Source organism: Mixophyes fleayi, chromosome 9 (genome assembly GCF_038048845.1).
Source record: "Mixophyes fleayi isolate aMixFle1 chromosome 9, aMixFle1.hap1, whole genome shotgun sequence".
Taxonomy (NCBI): Eukaryota; Metazoa; Chordata; class Amphibia; order Anura; family Limnodynastidae; genus Mixophyes; species Mixophyes fleayi.
In genome coordinates this window covers 115,960,237-115,985,166 of record NC_134410.1, presented here as the reverse complement: position 1 = coordinate 115,985,166, position 24,930 = coordinate 115,960,237, and the positions used below count along the sequence as shown (strand labels likewise).

Here is a 24,930-nt window from a genome sequence, read left to right as displayed (position 1 = left end):
ATTTTGTTTTCATTATACAAGTGAGGTAGGCGATAAATGTTTTGCTGTTGACTGTTTGAGCTGGATAACTGGGAAGATAATTAGTTAGTGCCAGCACGGTATAATTTGATCGTCGCTATTTGAATTGTAAACATCTTGGAAGAATCTTGCTTTAATCCCTTAAGAAAATATAGTCGGGATATCCTCACTGCTCTGCATTCCCAATTTGTGTGTCCTGACTTCCCCTGTAGGAAACAGGAAGACATGTTGCCACGGCAACGTGGGAATTTAGGCAGTCATGGCAGAAGTATAATAATTCTAATAGTACAATACTTATCATAACACGAACTTAGGGCCTGATTCATTAACGTTCTTAACTTGAGAAACTTCTTATTTCAGTCTCCTGGACAAAACCATGTTACAATGCAAGGAGTGCAAATTAGTATTCTGTTTTGCACATAATTTAAATACTGACTGTTTTTTTTATGTAGCACACAAATATCAACTTTAAATTTCAGTGTACAAATAAGCTATCAAGTATTTGTGTGCTACATGAAAAAACAGTCAGTATTTAACTTATGTGCAAAACAGAATGCTAATTTGCACCCCTTGCAGTGTAACATGGTTTTGTCCAGGAGACTGAAATAAGAAGTTTCTCAAGTTATGAACCTTAATGAATCAGGCCCTTAGTGATTAATAAGCATAATAGACTAAATATGTAGCACTAAACAGGGGCTTTAAAATGTAATTTTCAGACTACATAGTTTGTTTACATGCTGGGGGATTCAGTAGGACTGTCCTGGCAATGGTGAATGTGTGCCTACCACCACCTATTAGCATGGAAGAAATATTCATGACTTGAGATCTTGTTGTATTTGATGGTGAGCCCGGTAGAATCAAACGGAGGTGAGAGCAGAAGGGTATCTGGTAGCAGCTGAATCACCATGTAGTTTCATGGTAATTTGCTTGTTAATGATGAATATTCCTATAGCATTTTCTTTAACGGAGAGGTAGCCAGTTTGGAATCACATTTTCCCTCTGGAGGTCTCTGATAAGCCGGATGGATGTCCCTTTTACTACAACCTGGTAGTTCTCGTAAGAGGTCAGTAGATAAGTGACTTTCAACTTGCCAAAAACCCCAATGATGACTCTTAATCAGGAGGTCAGTCCCACTAACTCAATGATAGATACAATCAGTCCCTAATAACAAGAGCACACACTGTACGCAGTGCGGAACTACCAAACATTGAACCTTTTTATTATTCTAATGTCCAGCATATTATATAGCCTCATAACCCGAGTGTCCAGTATACAGCTCTCCATTCTCCATGATACAGCTTTATAGTAGAAGCCATCCCAATAAAACCTCACCCCTATACAGAGCTCCATAGTTTCCATCACTTACCTCTTCTGGTCTATACTCACTGCTAACGTAGCATCCCTAGAAGCAATCAGAGCTGTGATTGGCTAGCAGTTCAGGTTCCTCCATATTGGATGCTATGATAGCAGCTGTGTCTTCCTGATCACGAGGAGATTGAGATTTAGCTGGAGAGGTGAATACACTGGAGACCTTGGAATTCCCATCTGGAAAAAAACTCAAAACATCCTTTAAGTAGCTGTTCTTCATTATTTCAAAGTTAATTATAAGTCAAACCATGGTTGAAAATATTGAGCACTTTATTGGTACTAAGCTGACAGAGGTAAACAATATGGCACTTGTAGTGATAAGGACAGTCAGCATTTATATTTGCATCCCTAAAGCCTTTCACATTTCTGAGGATGCAACTTTAAGTATTAGAAATAATGCTGGCTATTGGCTATATATATATATATATATATATATATATATATTATATGTGTGTGTGTTTTATTCTGTGTGACCACTCTGGCAGCTAGGGACCATAATATTATATCTGTGCCAGTGATTGCAGATGTTTTTTATCTGAGCTCGTAATACTTGTCATTACTTTTATATATAGTCAGTCATTATCATTGCACTGTGACTAGCTGTATATGAGAACCTGTGTCCCACATAGATCTGCACTTTCTTCCACAGCTGAGTCAGTATCCCCATCTACGGGAAGAGATGGAAAGGATTGTCACCACACATATCCGGGAGAGAGAGGGTCGCACAAAAGATCAGGTGAGAACCCTGGAGAACTAACGCTAGATAGACAGAGACCAGCTTCCTAGCCACCAGCCACTATCTGGCAGCGGTCACCACTGTGCAATAAAGCAGTCAGGTTTAAAGAGTTTACACTCCTCCCTCAGCCCTAACTTGATGGACAGATGACACTCCCACCTTGCCTTTAAAAGGGAGTTTGTTTCAGGTGCTCTGTGTGATTGTAGACACACCCTGTCAGGCTGCTGCTTGCTGTGGAAAAGTTGTTTTTTAAACTACTTAAAAATACGTAAGTTAAATCAGACTCTTTACTATTATTTTGTCACACATATGTCCTCCACCTGTATCTCTTTAACTTAGGTGAACTACTGCACAAATGTGTCACTCTGTTTGCAGTCTCTCTCTGCAGATTGCCAGTGAAAAACCAGTCTCCTCTTTTAGAAGCCTGTGGCAAACACCTCCCTTTGTCACAATATACACCGATCAGCCACAACATTAAAACCACTGACAAGTGAAGTAAATAACATTGATTATCTCGTTACAATGGCACCTGCCAAGAGGTGGTATATATTAGGCAACAAGTGAACAGTCAGTTCTTAAAGTTGTTGTGTTGGAAGCAGGAAAAATGGGAAAGTGTAAGGATCTGAGCGACTTTGACAATGGCCAAATTGTGATGGCTGGATGACTGGGTCAGGGTATCTCCAAAACAGCAGGTCTTGTGGGGTGTTCCCGGTATGCAGTGATTAGTACCTACCAAAAGTGGTCCAAGGAAGGACAACTGGTGAACCGGTGACGGTCATGGGTGCCCAAGGCTTATTTATGTGTGTGGGGAGTGAAGGCTAACAAGTCCAGTCCAATCCCACAGAAGAACTACTTGCAAATTGCTGAAAAAGATACTGCTGGCTATAATAGTAAGGTGTCCGTACATACAGTGCATCGCAGCTTGCTGCATATGGGGCTGCGTAGCCCCACATCGGTCAGAGCGCCCATGCTGACCCTGGTTCACTGCCGAAAGCACCTACAAGGGGCACGTGAGCTCTAGAACAGGACAATGGAGCAATAGAAGAAGAAGGCAGACCAAGTACATCCCTTCATGGCAGCGGTATTCCCTGATGTCAGTGGCCTCTTTCAGCAGGATAATGCGCCCTGCCACACTGCAAAACTTGTTCAGGACTGAATTAAGGAACATGACAGAGTCCAAGCTGTTCACTTGACCTCCAAATTCCCCAGATCTGAATCTGAGCATCTGAGGGATGTGCTAGAATAACATGTCCGAGCCATGGGGGCCCCACCTCACAACTTCCAGTACTTAGAGGATCTGCTGATAATGTCTCGGTGCCAGATACCACAGGACATCTTCAGAGGTCTTGTGCAGCCCACTCCTTGATGGGTCACAGCGGTTTAGATGGCACGAAGGGGCCCTACACAATATTAGGCAGGTGGTATTAATGTTGTGGCTGATCGTTGTGTATATATAAAGTTTATGTTCAATGTCCTTAGATATTTGTAATTTTTAGCTTGTGAAAGTAAATTGCCTCTGTGTACTCTTTAGAAATGAAATATTGTTGCTTTTACTGTCTATGAAATATTTACTTATGAGTTGCTTCTACCACCATTAAAGTTACCAGGTATCCACTGGTGGACCCCGAACTTAAGTTGGCCCCATAGAAGGTTAAAATTTGCCAAAAATCTATTTATTTTCTTTACCTAAATATGTCAATGTAAATGATATAATGTATTTGCTACCAGTGATTTGCGGGGCTGTCTGAATGCCTCTCCTGCAGTAGTCCCTCTACAAGTAAGACCTAAGGACAACTCCTTTGTGGAAACTGGTGATCCAAGTGTACTAGTGCACTAATCTTGGGAACGACTTTAATGGGGACTGTTTCTTCTTTTTTTTTTTATCATCAATTTTTATTAAGGTTTTAAAAGTAAGAAAGGGAGGGGTACAGAAATAAGAAACAAGGGGAAGGGGGAGTACATAGTAGGGGGCAGATATAACAATGTATATCACACAAAACAACATATGCACAAAAACAAGTCAACAACATCTTACCAAGTTGGGAGAAGAAACAAAATGTGAAGATTCAGCTCAGGGATTAAGGTAGATCAGGAGGGGTCAAAGTATGGAGGTTATGTGGTTTCAGGGGGTGGATTATTATAGAACCTTCGCCATCCGTCGTAAATTCGTGCCAAGCCATCCACTTGGTGCTATTTCTTCTTGCTAATTAATATATGGATAGTTTGACGAGCTAATGTTCCATTATAAGCATTATTAGTAATCGTCTCATAATAAGTGGCTTCGTGTCCCACAGGTTATGCTGCTAATTGATATAGAACTGGCCTACATGAACACAAACCATGAGGATTTCATTGGCTTCGCTAAGTAAGTAATAGTAGCATATACTATGTAACATTTCACATGACATCATTGGATAACATTTTGTTATTGTATAAAATCTGCTTTTTTTCTCGTTTTGCACAATTGAGAAAGGTAGGCACTTACCATTTTAATTATCTAAATGTAAGTCAAGCCAGAAGGTCCTACGTTTTTTTTTTTATTTCATTTTGAAGATACATGACTTTTCCAATTTGATAACAGTTCACATTTTTAATTATAAATACTTTCTTGACATTTGGAAGTGAGTGTTCCGTGCTAGGAGGGATGATACATAATTTCTTGCTTTGATTTCTACAATTATCATACTTAATTAAAAATAAGAAAAAGCTGATGGAGATTATTTACGGATAAAGGCCCCTGGGGGAAAACGTGCGCTATGCAGAAAACTTGCACAAGACTGATCAAAGTCAATAGCTGAGTTGTTGCCATGGGTTACAGCACTGTACAACTTTGCACCTGTATTGGTTAGTTCCATCCAAGTTTGGTTGAAGAACACATAGGCCACAGAGGGTCTCTAGAAGCAGGTGACCAGTTCATATGCTCTTCATTGCAGCGCCCAGCAGAGGAGCAGTCAAACGAGCAAGAAGAAAGCATCTGGAAACCAGGTTAGTACCGAGTATACATCCATATCCGGGTACTTGAGACCTACAGCAGGTACAGCAATGGTTGCTCCATATAAATCGGTTCCTCTGTGTAGGCCAACCTCCAGTTTTAGTGGATACAATGTAAGGTCTTAGAGGAAAGCTCCATCCAACTTTTTCTCCTGTAGCAGTAGAAGCATGGTGAGAAGAATCATAGTAGCTCGGGTACTGGTGGGTGTATCACCCAAAATAGGGCGTGGAACCCCCAGAGTTCCGTAGTTCAAGTGTGAGAGTTCTTGAAGGGCTTGTGAAGAGAGTCCATGGGACACATTGGGCAATTTATTGGTTGGATTTTCACTTTTAATGACCTTTTTCTACAAGAAAGGTGTTGTCTACTTTTGAATAACCCCTCTTGCGTATAATAATATAACAGGTCCCTTCATATATCAAATAGGTCCCACCCTCTCTTTTTACTTGAAATAAGAATGGTACCATAGGCTGCTTATTTTCCCTGCAGAGAAGATGTGGGTACGATAAGCCATCCATAGCTCTACAATAGAACTCTATTGCAGATATTGCAGAGCTATGGGATAGACAGGTTATTCACTCCTTTAATGGTATTTGAGATTTTGAGATTGCCTGCATTCTTTTTTATGTATGTTATTAACACAATTACACACTCTAGAGGCTTTACATAGATATAGCTGTGACACAGGTAAGGAAAAATGTGCGTTGGTACTTTTCTCTGTAAAGCAGATTCCACCAATGATGTCTACTGTTTGCTCCCAAACAGAGATACTCAAAAATGTTGAACCAGTTTCAAATTCAATTGAATCTAACCGGTTCAATGCCCTTGAACATATAGATTAAAATCATCAATAGACCCTTATTTGAATTTGCGGTTCTCAAGCTGGTTTGCAGATGTGCTAACCAGCTCAAACTTGGTGGAACCTGATTGACTTTCTCGATAGTTTGGCTCAAACCTAAAATTCTACAAATTCTATCAAATTTTAGAATCTTTTGTACCAATTTGACAAACTAGTTTGAAAAACGTTTTGTGGTTGGTTTGAGCATCTCTCCTTACAAATCACTGTAAAACAACATGCAAAATGACAGCCATTTACATCAGTTGCAGGTGTACACACCAATTCAGAAAGTCTAGTTATGGATGAAGTTATATTGTATGCCATCAAATTTATTGTATTTTAAGTATTGTCAAGTAATTTAAGTATTATTAGGTTAAGTCTACCATGGTTTTGAAGCACAAAAACGGAACTGGTTCAGGAATTACCACAGTCCATTACAGCAGCCTCTCGTTTCGTGCACCAGTTGTTGTAATAGGATCCCATTACTGTATCGCTAATGTCAATTTCGGGAACATGATCAAGTTTCAGATTTCCTCTTGTTTTGGTTGCTTGTATAAGTTAAATAATAAACTTAAATATCTATCCAAAGTTAATAGTTAACGTTAGAATCCCAAGTAGGGGTCTGATGTCTGGAAACTCCAAATGATACTCACGGTACAAAATGCAAGTTCTAGGAATTAAAACTCTTCCTCTTCCTGTGGCTAGACAATGACCCGTTACATAGGTGCTTGGGGGGGATGTGTGAGTATCTCTTGTACAATAAGGTCCTGGGTATAGGACCTCTGCCATTCTGCTAGTCAGTGGGAGGGAGGATTAACATTATGGGCTAGATTTACTAAACTGCGGGTTTGACAAAGTGGAGATGTTGCCTATAGCAACCAATCAGATTCTAGCTGTCATTTATTTAGTACATTCTACAAAATGACAGCCAGAATCTGATTGGTTGCTATAGGTAACATCTCCACTTTTTCAAACCCGCAGATTAGTAAATATACCCCTAAATATTTACTTTGGGTGGATATCTTTTTTTTTAAAAAAAATATTTCGAAATTGCCCAGGGGTCGTCTTATGTTGGGTATTCTTTTTTAAATGTTGGCAACTATGAATTCTGGTTGCAGCATTAGTAACTAGTCTGTCCATAACTCTACAGAGGACAAGTAAATATTGTCCCACCATATAACTAGATCAGAATAATAGGTACAACTTGTATTAACAACTCCTTTCCCCACTCGATCACCAGTGCTATCATGATCTGGGTCTGGTTTGACATTTACTTACGCTGGCATCTGTGATGTAATGCACTAAAAGCCCATTCGGATCATATCACCCAGCTGGCACAGAAATTAGCTGGCTGGTTGCAGTGCCAGGCTGTCCATGGCATTTAATCGGCTGTGCAGCATCTTGGACCGCAGGCATGGCAAGTGTGCCTGTATGTGTGTGAGGTGAGAGTGTGCCGGACTGGCATGTCATGCACGGGCTGTGGGTACTGCAGCAAATCATAACTGGTTCTGCACCTTGCGCTGCTAGTAATGTATATATATATCCCTCTTCTTCTGCTCCTGTCTCTCCTCTCCACTCCGCTGCTGTTGCTATGGTTACCCTGTGCAGGATGAGATCCTGGTGAGTAGTCCGGCAGCGGCTGATGGCACGAGACGGAGATAGTGCATCCGGGCAGAGATTGGCAGGCCCCTCCGCATCCACACAGACACAACCTGCTCCAGTACTCAAACAAATCTACTGCAAAGCCTTAAAAAAAAACAAGATAACACATGAATCTATCAGTTCTTGAAACGTAAACTGCATTGCAAAATGTGGCTTGTATATAACAAAAAACATTGTGAGAAAAGTAACACGTTTTACACATCTTTCTTCCAGTAAAGTTATTTTTAAAACCCATCAACATCTGGAGAGCTACACACTGACTGTATTGGTATTAAATAAAACTTGCTGTTAAATATTTGCAATATTTAACCTCAGTTTACCTCACATAGCGTTAGCAATGCATGACACATTTTCATATGATACATTATCAAGAGTATTGAAGCATCCAATGGAAACACTTGCAAAATAGGCATATATTCCATCAAGGGAGCAATTTTTTTTAAAACCGTGTACAGAACCCCAGATGCACCGTCTCCTCGTGCTCAGTCCCCCCCTTCCCTGTGTGTCCTCATACCCTCTCCTCCTGTTCCTTTCCTGCTATTAACACCATGTGTGAGGATTACGCTCCAGACCGCGATCAGCATCCACAGAACTAAGACATCTTACAACTGGCCCAGGTCATAAAGCCAACATCATAACTACTGTGATGGCCATCTTAATATTCGCAAAATATAGACCCAGACCTAGTAGTAATGGTCTGAAGAAGCTATGAATTATTGAGAAAGAGTTAGAAAATAATGTTAGTAACAATATAATTTACACATACAGTAAATATGAATTCTTTTTAAGAAGTCCCCCACTATTACTTGGCAGCATGTGAAAGCAGTCAGTCAAAATGGCTGCCAGGTTCGCTAGCCAGTGCTCATAACATTTTGACAGGAATACCGCTATCCCTAAATAGCTGTTAAATTGAATCTCGAGAGGATATTCAGTGTATTGATAGTTTATCAAATTTGTGACTGAAAATTAACATTAGTTAAGGAATTTTTTATTCAAAACGAAATGAGTGACTATAGTGGTTGTGAGGTAAAAAAAAAAAGAATTGCGGCACAATCTATAGAACAGAAAGCGTTTGAAATACGTTGCACTTTTCGTAATGTTACCAGCTGCTAGTAACGTGTTATATTTAGCCTTTTTAATATGGAGAACCCTAAAGGATTAGGATTAACATCGGGCCCTGTCGTACGAAGAGCTAGATTGCAATATAAAGCTATGAAAGGTCTGGAGTAGAATACCTCACAGACTGCAATTCCATCCATCCTATCTGCTTTGCTGGAAATGAGTAGTGCTCAGATTACTGATGTGAGATCTCTGGGTTTGGCAGGATTTACTGTTTAGTGACAAAGCAGAATCATCCGTTTGTTGCCTCTTCTAACAGATGAGGTGTTTGTTTGCGTTTCATCACTTGGTCTGTCCTGGCACTAAACAAGATGGCCGACGTTTTGCTCTTGTGCTGTGTATGGGTCTGCATGTATCTTTGACGTGTGGTGTGCATGTATCTCCTAATCACGGCTCTTCACATTCCTTCACACAAACAGTGTTATGACCCCCTCATCTCTCATGCATAGCTTTTCCTTATGTGGCCTCATAATAGTGTGATGTTAAGAACCATGGAGCCACTGGCCCATTTTATACCTCTCTTGTCTACCATATGGTGAAATGTCATTGCCCAATTAGGTGCAATGAAAAAAAAACTACTAAAATAGTCAGTGAATTCACATTTGTTATCTTTACACAGTGGCTAAAATATTGAAATTGTGCCAGAATAAATTATTCCAGTCAGTAAGTTACGTAATAGCAGGAAGTATTTACTAAAAAATATAAAATTTGTAAATAGAACTCATTAACTTACTGTCCTTGGTCAATATATTAGCATTGCACATTTGTTTTAACTCTTACAGTGAAACAAAATGGTGTCCATTACCTGTATGGCGAGAGAGGACATAAATAGTTAAAAAAAACCAAAAACTAATTTACAGTTTGCTATAATTTTCTCCCCTGTGAGATATTGTTTTCAGCTTGTTTTATTGTTTAATTGCAGTGTTAAATCTGCAGTGTTGCCTTAACATGTTTAATGCATGTGGAGTGTAAGGTGATAGAGATCCTTAGGAAAGCCACAGTAATCTGTAATACCCGATATGAGGGAGCAGTAAAGGCAGAATCTGAGCGTATGAGGTATCACTGTCTCACCACCAGTAACATGGTCGCCTTTTGTTAAACAGGTCATCCGAAAGGGATGGTTGACCATCAACAACATTGGTATAATGAAAGGAGGCTCAAAGGAGTACTGGTTTGTCCTAACTGCAGAGAACCTATCCTGGTACAAAGATGATGAGGTATGTACATCCAGCCTTCACCATTTGCAATAAAATTACATTTTTTGTGAAAAAGAGAATTAAAAAAAAATACAATTACCCATAAAACTTGAATCTCTGTAGCTCTTAAGAGGATGGGATTGCAAAGTCCATCTTAAGTTTTGTTTAGTCTGGGGTAAGTATAAAGATATTTTGTAACAGAATATTCTCGGTAGGTGTGCTACATATGTTCGATAGTTACATGATTGACATTATATGGTCGACACCAGAATATAAACAGGGTTGGAAAGTCAACAATAATAACATCGACATTATTATCAGGTCAACAATTCTAATGTAGACAGTATTACTAGGTACACAATTCTAATATAGGCAGTATTATTAGGTAGACAATTCTAATGTAGACAGTATTAGTAGGTAGACAATTCTAATATAGGCAGTATTATTAGGTAAATAATTCTAATGTAGACAGTATTATTAGGTAAATAATTCTAATGTAGACAGTATTATTAGGTAGATAATTCTAATGTAGACAGTATTATTAGGTAGACAATTCTAATGTAGACAGTATTATTAGGTAGATAATTCTAATGTAGACAATATTATTAGGTAGACAATTCTAATGTAGACAGTATTATTAGGTAGACAGTTCTAATGTAGACAGTATTATTAGGTAGACAATTCTAATGTAGACAGTATTATTAGGTAGATAATTCTAATGTAGACAATATTATTAGGTAGGCAATTCTAATGTAGACAGTATTATTAGGTAGACAATTCTAATGTAGACAGTATTATTAGGTAGACAATTCTAATGTAGACAGTATTACTAGGTAGACAATTCTAATATAGGCAGTATTATTAGGTAGACAATTCTAATGTAGACAGTATTAATAGGTAGACAATTCTAATATAGGCAGTATTATTAGGTAGACAATTCTAATGTAGACAGTATTATTAGGTAGACAATTCTAATGTAGACAGTATTATTAGGTAGATAATTCTAATATAGACAGTATTATTAGGTAGACAATTCTAATGTAGACAGTATTATTAGGTCAACAATTCTAATGTAGACAGTATTATTAGGTAGACAATTCTAATGTAGACAGTATTATTAGGTTAACAATTCTAATGTAGACAGTATTATTAGGTAGACAATTCTAATGTAGACAGTATTATTAGGTAGCCAATTCTAGTGTAGACAGTATTATTAGGTAGACAATTCTAATGTAGACAGTATTATTAGGTAGGCAATTCTAAGACAATTCTAATGTAGACAATATTATTAGGTAGACAATTCTAATGTAGACAGTATTATTAGGTAGGCAATTCTAATGTAGACAGTATTATTAGGTAAATAATTCTAATGTAGACAGTATTATTAGGTAGATAATTCTAATGTAGACAGTATTATTAGGTAGACAATTCTAATGTAGACAGTATTATTAGGTAGATAATTCTAATGTAGACAATATTATTAGGTAGACAATTCTAATGTAGACAGTATTATTAGGTAGACAATTCTAATGTAGACAGTATTATTAGGTAGACAATTCTAATGTAGACAATATTATTAGGTAGACAATTCTAATGTAGACAGTATTATTAGGTAGACAATTCTAATGTAGACAATATTATTAGGTAGACAATTCTAATGTAGACAGTATTATTAGGTAGATAATTCTAATGTAGACAATATTATTAGGTAGACAATTCTAATGTAGACAGTATTATTAGGTAGACAATTCTAATGTAGACAGTATTATTAGGTAGACAATTCTAATGTAGACAGTATTATTAGGTAGACAATTCTAATGTAGACAATATTATTAGGTAGACAATTCTAATGTAGACAATATTATTAGGTAGACAATTCTAATGTAGACAGTATTATTAGGTAGACAATTCTAATGTAGACAGTATTATTAGGTAGACAATTCTAATGTAGACAATATTATTAGGTAGACAATCCTAATGTAGACAGTATTATTAGGTAGATAATTCTAATGTAGACAGTATTATTAGGTAGACAATTCTAATGTAGACAGTATTATTAGGTAGACAATTCTAAAGTATTATTTTTTGACCCGAGGGGTCAGAAATGGAAAATTTTTTTAATTCTGATCCCACAGGAAGTTGTTTATGTGTAGTCCCAACTAATGGTAGAGTTTATGACATCAAGTGAACATTATTCAGGATATTGAATATCATTTTATAGCTGTTTAAGGCTTATTAATATATGTATTAATTTTATTATATTTATGTGCGTTGGTGATTATTTGATTTTTAGACTGCTTTCACCAATCATCTTTTTTCTTTGTTTGTTTGTCTGTCTATTTCGAGTGCTCACTCCCCCCTGGTTGAGCTGCGAGAACAGCCTACTAATTTGAATATTTGTTTTATTACAATGGTTTTTATGAGATATAATTTTGAGGATGAAAATTTAATAAATTTATTGGACATAAAGAGGCGGATTTCATTGTAAAAAGAATTCCCACATAGTGTCCCAGAACGACCGTGAGACTCTCAGGGGGGTATTCAATTGATGGCGGGATCGCCGAAAATCCCGCGCTCAAAGAATATTACCGTTAATACGGTAATCCTGCGCGGAAAAAACGTTAATACGATAATTTACTCGCTAAATTTCAGCTCGCAGCTCAGGGAGCTGCGAGCTGAGATCCAGCGAGTAATTACCGTATTAACGGTAATATTCTTTGAGCGCGGGATTTTCGGCGATCCCGCCGTCAATTGAATACCCCCCTTAGCGACAATTATTTTTTCGTGAAATATCCGCTCACTTTTGTTCGCGAACAATAGAGACGTGAGCAAAAGTGAGCTTTTTACCATATAAACGTTTCTCGAAACATCACGGATAATTGAATCTGCCCCATGTTGCGCCATCAGGGAGGTGTGTGTGTGTTTTGTACCTAAGGTTCTCCTATTGGCCTGCCGTAGCTCATTTTAATATCTCATGTGTATAATGAATTATAGATGACTCCTTCACAAAAGACGTCATTTTGCAACTCAAATTTGTGAGCAGCAGTATAGCACCGCACAGACATAATATAATACATCCCTTAACACATTGCATAATATTATTATTTGCATCAGAAATGGCCCCCAGTGTCTGGTAGATTCTTTTTGGAAGATGTTGTTGAACGGCAAATGAAAAGCCTTAAATTGCAAAAGTCTGCTTTTGCATGTAACCATTTTTGTAGCTTTGCAAAGGGAATCCGGCAGGCCTTGTACGAGTTAACAGCCATAGCTATGGTTATATTCTTTATATCATCACTATGTTACAGCTGTATTATTGTTATCAGTAGTTTCATCTGTTGCTTGCATGATTAAAGCGTTTCGCAGCAAGACACAGTCTGGGTTTTAGCTCAGAGAGAGGGTCTTGAAATCCGCTGACACATTAATATGTTCCTGTAGCTGCTTTGCCACAATTACTCACAGATGTAACAGCTGGATTTTTACCTCGTGGAATTTCCTCCCTGACCTCACTGCCAATAGCTTTTCTTAGAACCCCCTCTCCGCACCCACAAGCCTGTAAACCTGGGATACACCAAGGCTAGTTTATTTTTATTTATGGCTTTGTCTATTGTATTCAAATTAGAAGCAGAGCCAAGAAAGGGGGAAACACTGATATGTATCCCAGAAAAGCGTAGATTTTTTTACTCCACGCACGCACACTCTTGGCAAGACGTGATGAGAATATATCCCTAACTCTTGGCAAGATGTCGTTTCTTTCAGTTGTGTCTTACTTCTTTTTCAAGAGGTAAAATAATAAGTTACTAGAGCAAATGTTACACAAGTGCAAGCATCGTATTAATCAAAGTAAATATTACATTTCACAACATACTTCATTAAATGAGCATATAATACTGCAAGTCTCATCTTTCAAGAGATATGCAGACAATAATAAATGGCTATCACTTCACTAGGAAGTAGTGACATCACTGAGGAGCTGTGAATGCAGCCTATCACTTCATTAGGAAGTAGTGACATCACTAAGGAGCTGTGAATGCAGCCTATCACTTCATTAGGAAGTAGTGACATCACTGAGGAGCTGTGAATGTAGCCTATCACTTCACTAGGAAGTAGTGACATCACTGAGAAGCTGAGAATGCAGCCTATCACTTCACTAGGAAGTAGTGACATCACTGAGGAGCTGTGAATGCAGCCTATCACTTCACTACGAAGTAGTGACATCACTGAGGAGCTGTGAATGCAGCCTATCACTTCACTAGGAAGTAGTGACATTACTTAGGAGCTGTGAATGCAGCCTATCACTTCACTGGGAAGTAGTGACATCACTGAGGAGCTGTGAATGTAGCCTATCACTTCATAAGGAAGTAGTGACATCACTGAGGAGCTAAGAATGCAGCCTATCACTTCACTAGGAAGTAGTGACATCACTGAAGAGCTGTGAATGCAGCCTATCACTTCATTAGGAATTAGTGACATCACTGAGGAGCTGAGAATGCAGCCTATCACTTCACTAGGAAGTAGTGACATCACTGAGGAGCTGTGAATGCAGCCTATCACTTCACTAGGAAGTAGTGACATCACTGAGGAGCTGTGAATGCAGCCTATCACTTCATTAGGAAGTAGTGACATCACTGAGGAGCTGTGAATGCAGCCTATCACTTCATTAGGAAGTAGTGACATCACTAAGGAGCTGTGAATGCAGCCTATCACTTCATTAGGAAGTAGTGACATCACTGAGGAGCTGTGAATGCAGCCTATCACTTCACTAGGAAGTAGTGACATCACTGAGGAGCTGTGAATGCAGCCTATCACTTCATTAGGAAGTAGTGACATCACTGAGGAGCTGTGAATGCAGCCTATCACTTCACTAGGAAGTAGTGACATCACTGAGGAGCTGTGAATGCAGCCTATCACTTCACTAGGAAGTAGTGACATCACTGAGGATCTGTGAATGCAGCCTATCACTTCACTAGGAAGTAGTGACATCACTGAGGAGCTGTGAATGCAGCCTATCACTTAACTAGGAAGTAGTGACATCACTTAGGAGCTGTGAATGCAGCCTATCACTTCACTAGGAAGTAGTGACATCACTGAGGAGCTGTGAATGCAGCCTATCACTTCATTAGGAAGTAGTGACATCACTGAGGAGCTGTGAATGCAGCCTATCACTTCACTAGGAAGTAGTGACATCACTGAGGATCTGTGAATGCAGCCTATCACTTCACTAGGAAGTAGTGACATCACTGAGGAGCTGTGAATGCAGCCTATCACTTAACTAGGAAGTAGTGACATCACTTAGGAGCTGTGAATGCAGCCTATCACTTCACTAGGAAGTAGTGACATCACTGAGGAGCTGTGAATACAGCCTATCACTTCACTAGGAAGTAGTGACATCACTGAGGAGCTGTGAATGCAGCCTATCACTTAACTAGGAAGTAGTGACATCACTTAGGAGCTGTGAATGCAGCCTATCACTTCACTAGGAAGTAGTGACATCACTGAGGAGCTGTGAATGCAGCCTATCACTTCATTAGGAAGTAGTGACATCACTGAGGAGCTGAGAAAGCAGCCTATCACTTCACTAGGAAGTAGTGACATCACTGAGGAGCTGTGAATGCAGCCTATCACTTCATTAGGAAGTAGTGACATCACTGAGGAGCTGAGAAAGCAGCCTATCACTTCACTAGGAAGTAGTGACATCACTGAGGAGCTGAGAATGCAGCCTATCACTTCACTAAGAAGTAGTGACATCACTGAGGAGCTGTGAATGCAGCCTATCACTTCATTAGGAAGTAGTGACATCACTGAGGAGCTGTGAATGCAGCCTATCACTTCATTAGGAAGTAGTGACATCACTAAGGAGCTGTGAATGCAGCCTATCACTTCATTAGGAAGTAGTGACATCACTGAGGAGCTGTGAATGCAGCCTATCACTTCACTAGGAAGTAGTGACATCACTGAGGAGCTGTGAATGCAGCCTATCACTTCATTAGGAAGTAGTGACATCACTGAGGAGCTGTGAATGCAGCCTATTACTTCACTAGGAAGTAGTGACATCACTGAGGATCTGTGAATGCAGCCTATCACTTCACTAGGAAGTAGTGACATCACTGAGGAGCTGTGAATGCAGCCTATCACTTCACTAGGAAGTAGTGACATCACTGAGGAGCTGTGAATGCAGCCTATCACTTCACTAGGAAGTAGTGACATCACTGAGGAGCTGTGAATGCAGCCTATCACTTCATTAGGAAGTAGTGACATCACTGAGGAGCTGTGAATGCAGCCTATCACTTCATTAGGAAGTAGTGACATCACTGAGGAGCTGAGAAAGCAGCCTATCACTTCACTAGGAAGTAGTGACATCACTGAGGAGCTGAGAATGCAGCCTATCACTTCACTAGGAAGTAGTGACATCACTGAGGAGCTGTGAATGCAGCCTATCACTTCATTAGGAAGTAGTGACATCACTGAGGAGCTGTGAATGCAGCCTATCACTTCACTAGGAAGTAGTGACATCACTGAGGAGCTGTGAATGCAGCCTATCACTTCATTAGGAAGTAGTGACATCACTGAGGAGCTGAGAATGCAGCCTATCACTTCACTAGGAAGTAGTGACATCACTGAGGAGCTGAGAATGCAGCCTATCACTTCACTAGGAAGTAGTGACATCACTGAGGAGCTGTGAATGCAGCCTATCACTTCACTGGGAAGTAGTGACATCACTGAGGAGCTGTGAATGCAGCCTATCACTTCACTGGGAAGTAGTGACATCACTGAGGAGCTGTGAATGCAGCCTATCACTTCACTAGGAAGTAGTGACATCACTGAGGAGCTGTGAATGCAGCCTATCACTTCACTAGGAAGTAGTGACATCACTGAGGAGCTGTGAATGCAGCCTATCACTTCACTAGGAAGTAGTGACATCACTTAGGAGCTGTGAATGCAGCCTATCACTTCACTAGGAAGTAGTGACATCACTGAGGAGCTGTGAATGCAGCCTATCACTTCATTAGGAAGTAGTGACATCACTGAGGAGCTGTGAATGCAGCCTATCACTTCACTAGGAAGTAGTGACATCACTTAGGAGCTGTGAATGCAGCCTATCACTTCACTAGGAAGTAGTGACATCACTTAGGAGCTGTGAATGCAGCCTATCACTTCACTAGGAAGTAGTGACATCACTGAGTAGCTGTGAATGCAGCCTATCACTTCATTAGGAAGTAGTGACATCACTGAGGAGCTGTGAATGCAGCCTATCACTTCACTAGAAAGTAGTGACATCACTGAGGAGCTGTGAATGCAGCCTATCACTTCACTAGGAAGTAGTGACATCACTGAGGAGCTGTGAATGCAGCCTATCACTTCACTAGAAAGTAGTGACATCACTGAGGAGCTGTGAATGCAGCCTATCACTTCATTAGGAAGTAGTGACATCACTGAGGAGCTGTGAATGCAGCCTATCACTTCATTAGGAAGTAGTGACATCACTGAGGAGCTGTGAATGCAGCCTATCACTTCATTAGGAAGTAGTGACATCACTGAGGATCTGTGAATGCAGCCTATCACTTCATTAGGAAGTAGTGACATCACTGAGGATCTGTGAATGCAGCCTATCACTTCACTAGGAAGTAGTGACATCACTGAGGAGCTGAGAATGCAGCCTATCACTTCACTAGGAAGTAATGACATCACTGAGGAGCTGTGAATGCAGCCTATCACTTCACTGGGAAGTAGTGACATCACTGAGGAGCTGTGAATGCAGCCTATCACTTCACTGGGAAGTAGTGACATCAATGAGGAGCTGTGAATGCAGCCTATCACTTCACTAGGAAGTAGTGACATCACTTAGGAGCTGTGAATGCAGCCTATCACTTCACTAGGAAGTAGTGACATCACTTAGGAGCTGTGAATGCAGCCTATCACTTCATTAGGAAGTAGTGACATCACTGAGGAGCTGTGAATGCAGCCTATCACTTCACTAGGAAGTAGTGACATCACTTAGGAGCTGTGAATGCAGCCTATCACTTCACTAGGAAGTAGTGACATCACTTAGGAGCTGTGAATGCAGCCTATCACTTCACTAGGAAGTAGTGACATCACTGAGTAGCTGTGAATGCAGCCTATCACTTCATTAGGAAGTAGTGACATCACTGAGGAGCTGTGAATGCAGCCTATCACTTCACTAGAAAGTAGTGACATCACTGAGGAGCTGTGAATGCAGCCTATCACTTCACTAGGAAGTAGTGACATCACTGAGGAGCTGTGAATGCAGCCTATCACTTCACTAGAAAGTAGTGACATCACTGAGGAGCTGTGAATGCAGCCTATCACTTCATTAGGAAGTAGTGACATCACTGAGGAGCTGTGAATGCAGCCTATCACTTCATTAGGAAGTAGTGACATCACTGAGGAGCTGTGAATGCAGCCTATCACTTCATTAGGAAGTAGTGACATCACTGAGGATCTGTGAATGCAGCCTATCACTTCATTAGGAAGTAGTGACATCACTGAGGATCTGTGAATGCAGCCTATCACTTCACTAGGAAGTAGTGACATCACTGAGGAGCTGAGAATGCAGCCTATCACTTCACTAGGAAGTAATGACATCACTGAGGAGCTGTGAATGCAGCCTATCACTTCACTGGGAAGTAGTGACATCACTGAGGAGCTGTGAATGCAGCCTATCACTTCACTGGGAAGTAGTGACATCAATGAGGAGCTGTGAATGCAGCCTATCACTTCACTAGGAAGTAGTGACATCACTTAGGAGCTGTGAATGCAGCCTATCACTTCACTAGGAAGTAGTGACATCACTTAGGAGCTGTGAATGCAGCCTATCACTTCACTAGGAAGTAGTGACATCACTGAGGAGCTGAGAATGCAGCCTATCACTTCACTAGGAAGTAGTGACATCACTGAGGAGCTGTGAATGCAGCCTATCACTTCACCAGGAAGTAGTGACATCACTGAGGATCTGTGAATGCAGCCTATCACTTCACTAGGAAGTATAGACATCACTGAGGAGCTGAGAATGCAGCCTATCACTTCATTAGGAAGTAGTGACATCACTGAGGAGCTGAGAATGCAGCCTATCACTTCACTAGGAAGTAATGATATCACTGAGGAGCTGTGAATGCAGCATATCACTTCACTAGGAAGTAGTGACATCACTGAGGAGCTGTGAATGCAGCCTATCACTTCACTAGGCAGTAGTGACATCACTGAGGAGCTGTGAATGCAGCCTATCACTTCACTAGGAAGTAGTGACATCACTGAGGAGCTGTGAATGCAGCCTATCACTTCATTAGGAAGTAGTGACATCACTGAGGAGCTGTGAATGCAGCCTATCACTTCATTAGGAAGTAGTGACATCACTGAGGAGCTGTGAATGCAGCCTATCACTTCATTAGGAAGTAGTGACATCACTGAGGAGCTGTGAATGCAGCCTATCACTTCACTAGAAAGTAGTGACATCACTGAGGAGCTGAGAATGCAGCCTATCACTTCACTAGGAAGTAGTGACATCACTAAGGAGCTGTGAATGCAGCCTATCACTTCACTAGGAAGTAGTGACATCACTGAGGAGCTGTGAATGCAGCCTATCACTTCATTAGGAAGTAGTGACATCACTGAGGAGCTGTGAATGCAGCCTATCACTTCATTAGGAAGTAGTGACATCACTGAGGAGCTGTGAATGCAGCCTATCACTTCATTAGGAAGTAGTGACATCACTGAGGAGCTGTGAATGCAGCCTATCACTTCACTAGAAAGTAGTGACATCACTGAGGAGCTGAGAATGCAGCCTATCACTTCCTAGGAAGTAGTGACTTTACTTAGGAGCTGTGAATGCAGCCTATCACTTCACTAGGAAGTAGTGACATCACTAAGGAGCTGTGAATGCAGCCTATCACTTCATTAGGAAGTAGTGACATCACTGAGGAGCTGTGAATGCAGCCTATCACTTCACTAGAAAGTAGTGACATCACTGAGGAGCTGAGAATGCAGCCTATCACTTCCTAGGAAGTAGTGACTTTACTTAGGAGCTGTGAATGCAGCCTATCACTTCACTAGGAAGTAGTGACATCACTAAGGAGCTGTGAATGCAGCCTATCACTTCATTAGGAAGTAGTGACATCACTGAGGAGCTGTGAATGCAGCCTATCACTTCACTAGGAAGTAGTGACATCACTGAGGAGCTGTGAATGCAGCCTATCACTTCATTAGGAAGTAGTGACATCACTGAGGAGCTGTGAATGCAGCCTATCACTTCACTAGGAAGTAGTGACATCACTGAGGAGCTGTGAATGCAGCCTATCACTTCACTAGGAAGTAGTGACATCACTTAGGAGCTGTGAATGCAGCCTATCACTTCACTAGGAAGTAGTGACATCACTGAGGAGCTGTGAATGCAGCCTATCACTTCATTAGGAAGTAGTGACATCACTGAGGAGCTGAGAAAGCAGCCTATCACTTCACTAGGAAGTAGTGACATCACTGAGGAGCTGTGTATGCAGCCTATCACTTCATTAGGAAGTAATGACATCACTGAGGAGCTGTGAATGCAGCCTATCACTTCACTAGGAAGTAGTGACATCACTGAGGAGCTGTGAATGCAGCCTATCACTTCATTAGGAAGTAGTGACATCATTGAGGAGCTGTGAATGCAGCCTATCACTTCACTAGGAAGTAGTGACATCACTAAGGAGCTGAGAATGCAGCCTATCACTTCACTAGGAAGTAGTGACATCACTGAGGATCTGTGAATGCAGCCTATCACTTCACTAGGAAGTAGTGACATCACTGAGGACCTGTGAATGCAGCCTATCACTTCACTGGGAAGTAGTGACATCACTGAGGAGCTGTGAATGCAGCCTATCACTTCACTAGGAAGTAGTGACATCACTTAGGAGCTGTGAATGCAGCCTATAACTTCATTAGGAAGTAGTGACATCACTGAGGAGCTGAGAATGCAGCCTATCACTTCACTAGGAAGTAGTGACATCATTAAGGAGCTGTGAATGCAGCCTATTGTCACGGGCACTAGGAGTCTTTGCCCAGGATATCACCAGATGATGGACTTACCAGAGTAATATAGTTGGTAATATGGTTCTCTGGTAGCAGGGTGACAACGGAACAGGAGAAACAGCAGATGGTGAGAGAATGCTCGAGGAAAGTCTATGACTAGCAGCAACTGGTAATGAGTAGATGACTGTACACGAGGAACTAGGACAAGGAAACGTGAGGAAAGTCAGTGGTCTGCGTATAGCAAGTTGTACCACTGCTATAGTGAGGAGGAATGTCCAGGAGTAGCGAGGAGGTAGTGAGAGTCAGCGGTCTGCGTATAGCAAGTTGTACCGCTGTCTAGGTGAAGGAATGGAATCCAGGTGAAGGTAGGTAACAGGGAAGTCAGTGGTCTGCGTATAGCAAGTTGTACCACTGCTTATGTGAGAGGATACTTGAAACTGGTGTCACAGGGAACAGGAGTCAGTGGTCTGCATCAGCAAGTTGTACCACTGCAATATATATGTGAGGAGGGGCACGAGGAGATGAATGTAATGCAGAGTATACACGGGGCACACAGAACTTGATCCCACGATGATATCCACAATACAATGATAACTGAGCAGCACTGCTTAAGTATACAAAGTCACAATAACTATCCAGGCAATAGGAAACAAAGTCAATGGTAGCAATAGCCTCAGTGGATAGGAGACTCCGGAGGAGAACACAACTCAGTCCAGATGGATATGCAATACACAAGCAAAGTCAATGGAAAGTATGCATACCGCGGTTCAGGAGAGCAGGCTGTCAGAGAGATGTGCAGGGATACCTGAACGGCTGAAGGCCGGCAGGAGGAGAGACCACTGGAAGGTGGAAGCGGTAATCAGGTTGGTGCAGCGCACGGCAGGTAAACCAGAATGAACGAGGCAATACTCAGGAAGCAGTAGTAAGTGGAACTGGAAACATGAAGAACACGGGCGAGTTGAGGCGGTCTGATATCCAGTAGTAGAGATGGAAGCAGCGGAGCGCTGACCCGATGAACACAGGAGAGTTGAAGTGAGCAGGAACTCTGTAGAAGCAACGGAGGCAGCGGATAGGAATCAGCTGGTTGCAGACACGATGAACACAGGAGAGTTGAAGTGAGCAGGAACTCTGTAGAAGCAACGGAGGCAGCGGATAGGAATCAGCTGGTTGCAGACACGATGAACACAGGAGAGTTGAAGTGAGCAGGAACTCTGTAGAAGCAACGGAGGCAGCGGATAGGAATCAGCTGGTGTAGACACGATGAACACAGGAGAGTTGAAGTGAGCAGGAACTCTGTAGAAGCAACGGAGGCAGCGGATAGGAATCAGCTGAGTGCAGACACAATGAACACACGAGAGTTGAAGTGGTCTGGAAACCACAATAGAATAACCAGGAATCAGCAGGAGCTGAATACACGAGGAAACACAGGAACACCTTCAGAGGCTCATGGGGAATGAGACTCCAAAATCAGGCAACCAGGTAATGATCACAGGTGGTTTAAATAGGGAGGGTTGCCTGATCATCCAATCAATAAAAAGCAACAGGTACTGAAGGCTTGAAAGGGCTGCACATGCGCAGACCCTCAGGATGGCGGACGGCCACGGTTCCTGAATACACGGGAAGTAGCACTCACAGTCCGGTGAGTGACACCTATCACTTCACTAGGAAGTAGTGACATCACTGAGGAGCTGAATCTAAATGAAGAATGTGCAATATATTGCTTAAAATCAGTATATCCCTGCAGAATCACTGCTTATAGGAGTGGTACAGGAACACCTGGAAATTTGCCACTAACAATAATTGGAAACATGTGCTGTGCTAGAAATTGTCCACTGAGTTTTCCATACGTCTGTGCGGCTCTGGTGTCATGTTTCACTCTCATGCAATATCCGTTGTTTTTTTTTGGTGTTGCTTGTCTGCTGTCATTAAACTACAGCTCCACATTTGCAGTGTTAACAAAATAAAAGCAATTGCACAGCGCGATGAGAGCTGTAGTCCAGCAAGTCATCGTTCAAGCTGAACAATCAGACACTTCCCCCATACGTCCTATTCCACATAAACACCAAGGAGGGATCTTCAGCTGACCAGATTTTCCGCTGACCAGCTCTGATCTAATTGGGTTTCTACTGTACAGAAATATTTTTTCCAGATCTGCATGTGTAGTGTTCAGCTGCCATCTGTGATGACCATGATTAGTGTAGAAGTCTCCTCAGACTGTTCATACTCATGTATATGGTTGTTTTTTTTATTCAAATTCAAGGGACAATTAATATGATCGTCAAGGTGTCATTTTGGCAACCAATGTCATTAGAAAGTGAAGCAGGAGACGTAAGAATGACCCACTCTTGTCGGGAGTTTAAGAAGACTCTGCGTAATTCTAGAGTCTCCTAGACCTTCCGGGAGAGTAGGAAACTGAATCCTATTCTTACTTCAAACACATAGCATTGAAGCAGGCTAATACTTGATTGGTAAGGCATTTACCTATGCAGGTTTAGGGGTAGATTTACTAAAACGTCTAAAAAGGAAAATTAAAGGCGTTGCAACCAATCAGATTCTAGCTACTATTTTTCAGAATGTGCTACATAAATGATAGCTAGAATCTGATTGGTTGCTATGGGCAACACCTCCAGTTTTCCTTTTTAGACGTTTTAGTAAATAATATACCCCTTAGTGTTTATATTGGTTTATATCCAGTTATAACATAGACAAAAATACCCAAAGGAGGAGCACTTCCCCTTTAACCTAGAAATATATCCCTCACCTGGGAATATATCCCCCCCCCCCCGCCATCTTCTTCTTTTCCACCTCTTTGTCTCCTATTTACTCTACATCCTTTTATGTACATCTTTTTAGTACTATAGTACTGTTATTTGTTGTCATACGTTTGCTAGGCTGTGTTCTCTATGACATACAATGGTTTTAGACAAAATTCCGTATATACACAACTGGAGAAAAACATAGAGCAATGATTATTTTCACAATAGGCAGTTTGATTTATGTGACTGGCATTGTAACATGACCTGCAGTTATGTATTCAATTCTGGAGTCGATCCCTTGTTGATAACAAAGTGCATTGTCGGCCCCAACAGGAGAAAGAAAAGAAGTACATGCTGCCCCTGGATAACCTGAAACTGAGGGATATTGAAAAGGGATTCATGTCCAGCAAATATATCTTCGCCCTGTTCAATACCGAGCAAAGGTAGGTGTCCGCTGGAGAATCCGAGCACTTGCACGTTACTAAAGATTACATATATTACCTGGAAGAGTTTAACTAGTAACAAGGTGAAGCTAACAAGGTCATTACTTACAGTTGCCACTTTCTTGTGAACTATACATGGTAATGAGGGGCAATTTGGCATGTAGAAAAGATTTGACCTAATTGCAAATGCCTGTCTTGGGTTCTGTGATGGATGTAGGAACGTTTACAAGGACTACCGTCAGCTGGAGTTGGCCTGTGAGACTCAGGAGGAGGTGGATAGCTGGAAGGCCTCATTCCTACGTGCTGGTGTTTACCCAGAGAGGGTTGGGGTAGGTACAAAGACATATGCACTATTATGGAATCTGTTACGTGTCAATGTTGTCACTCTTCTGTCAACTTTTCTTTTCAAAGAGGTGTCAAGGACATCACCTTTCAAAATCGACATGGATATTTATTGGGAATATGCCATTCTCTTTATCAGCTAGCTCCATGCATGAAAAATTAGTGATTATCCAACTGGATATGACCTATGGCCTCCTTGCAAGCTCCTTAGACTTTAACATATATCATTATATATTAATAGGCTTGCCAGCGTTTTCATGTAACTATTCCCTACTAACGGGAATATACAGCACCTTGATATGATTATATTTCTCCATAATCTCTCGTACAAGTCAAAGGTGCCCACCACTTGTTGTTGGACACAAAGCTTATCAGCCTCGGAACACCCCTCTGAGCTGACATTCCGTGGTGGCTGAATGTTTCAGGCCCTTGGTTGGTCCTCGA

General features: G+C 41.1%; 1 protein-coding gene across 11 annotated transcripts in view; it reads left to right on the top strand.

Annotated features, from left to right (window-relative positions):
* The window catches only part of DNM1 (dynamin 1), a 92,826-nt gene that overhangs the window by 53,721 nt on the left and 14,175 nt on the right, over positions 1-24,930 (top strand). For 7 of the 11 annotated variants that reach the window (XM_075185110.1, XM_075185119.1, XM_075185111.1 and 4 more), the window contains exons 11-17: positions 2,036-2,122; positions 4,417-4,487; positions 5,056-5,107; positions 7,558-7,569; positions 9,834-9,947; positions 24,035-24,144; positions 24,362-24,473. In XM_075185110.1, the coding sequence (XP_075041211.1) occupies positions 2,036-2,122; positions 4,417-4,487; positions 5,056-5,107; positions 7,558-7,569; positions 9,834-9,947; positions 24,035-24,144; positions 24,362-24,473 (558 nt within the window). The remainder of the gene's footprint in view (positions 1-2,035; positions 2,123-4,416; positions 4,488-5,055; positions 5,108-7,557; positions 7,570-9,833; positions 9,948-24,034; positions 24,145-24,361; positions 24,474-24,930) is intronic. The other 4 variants (XM_075185120.1, XM_075185115.1, XM_075185118.1 and 1 more) reach the window with 1 other exon arrangement.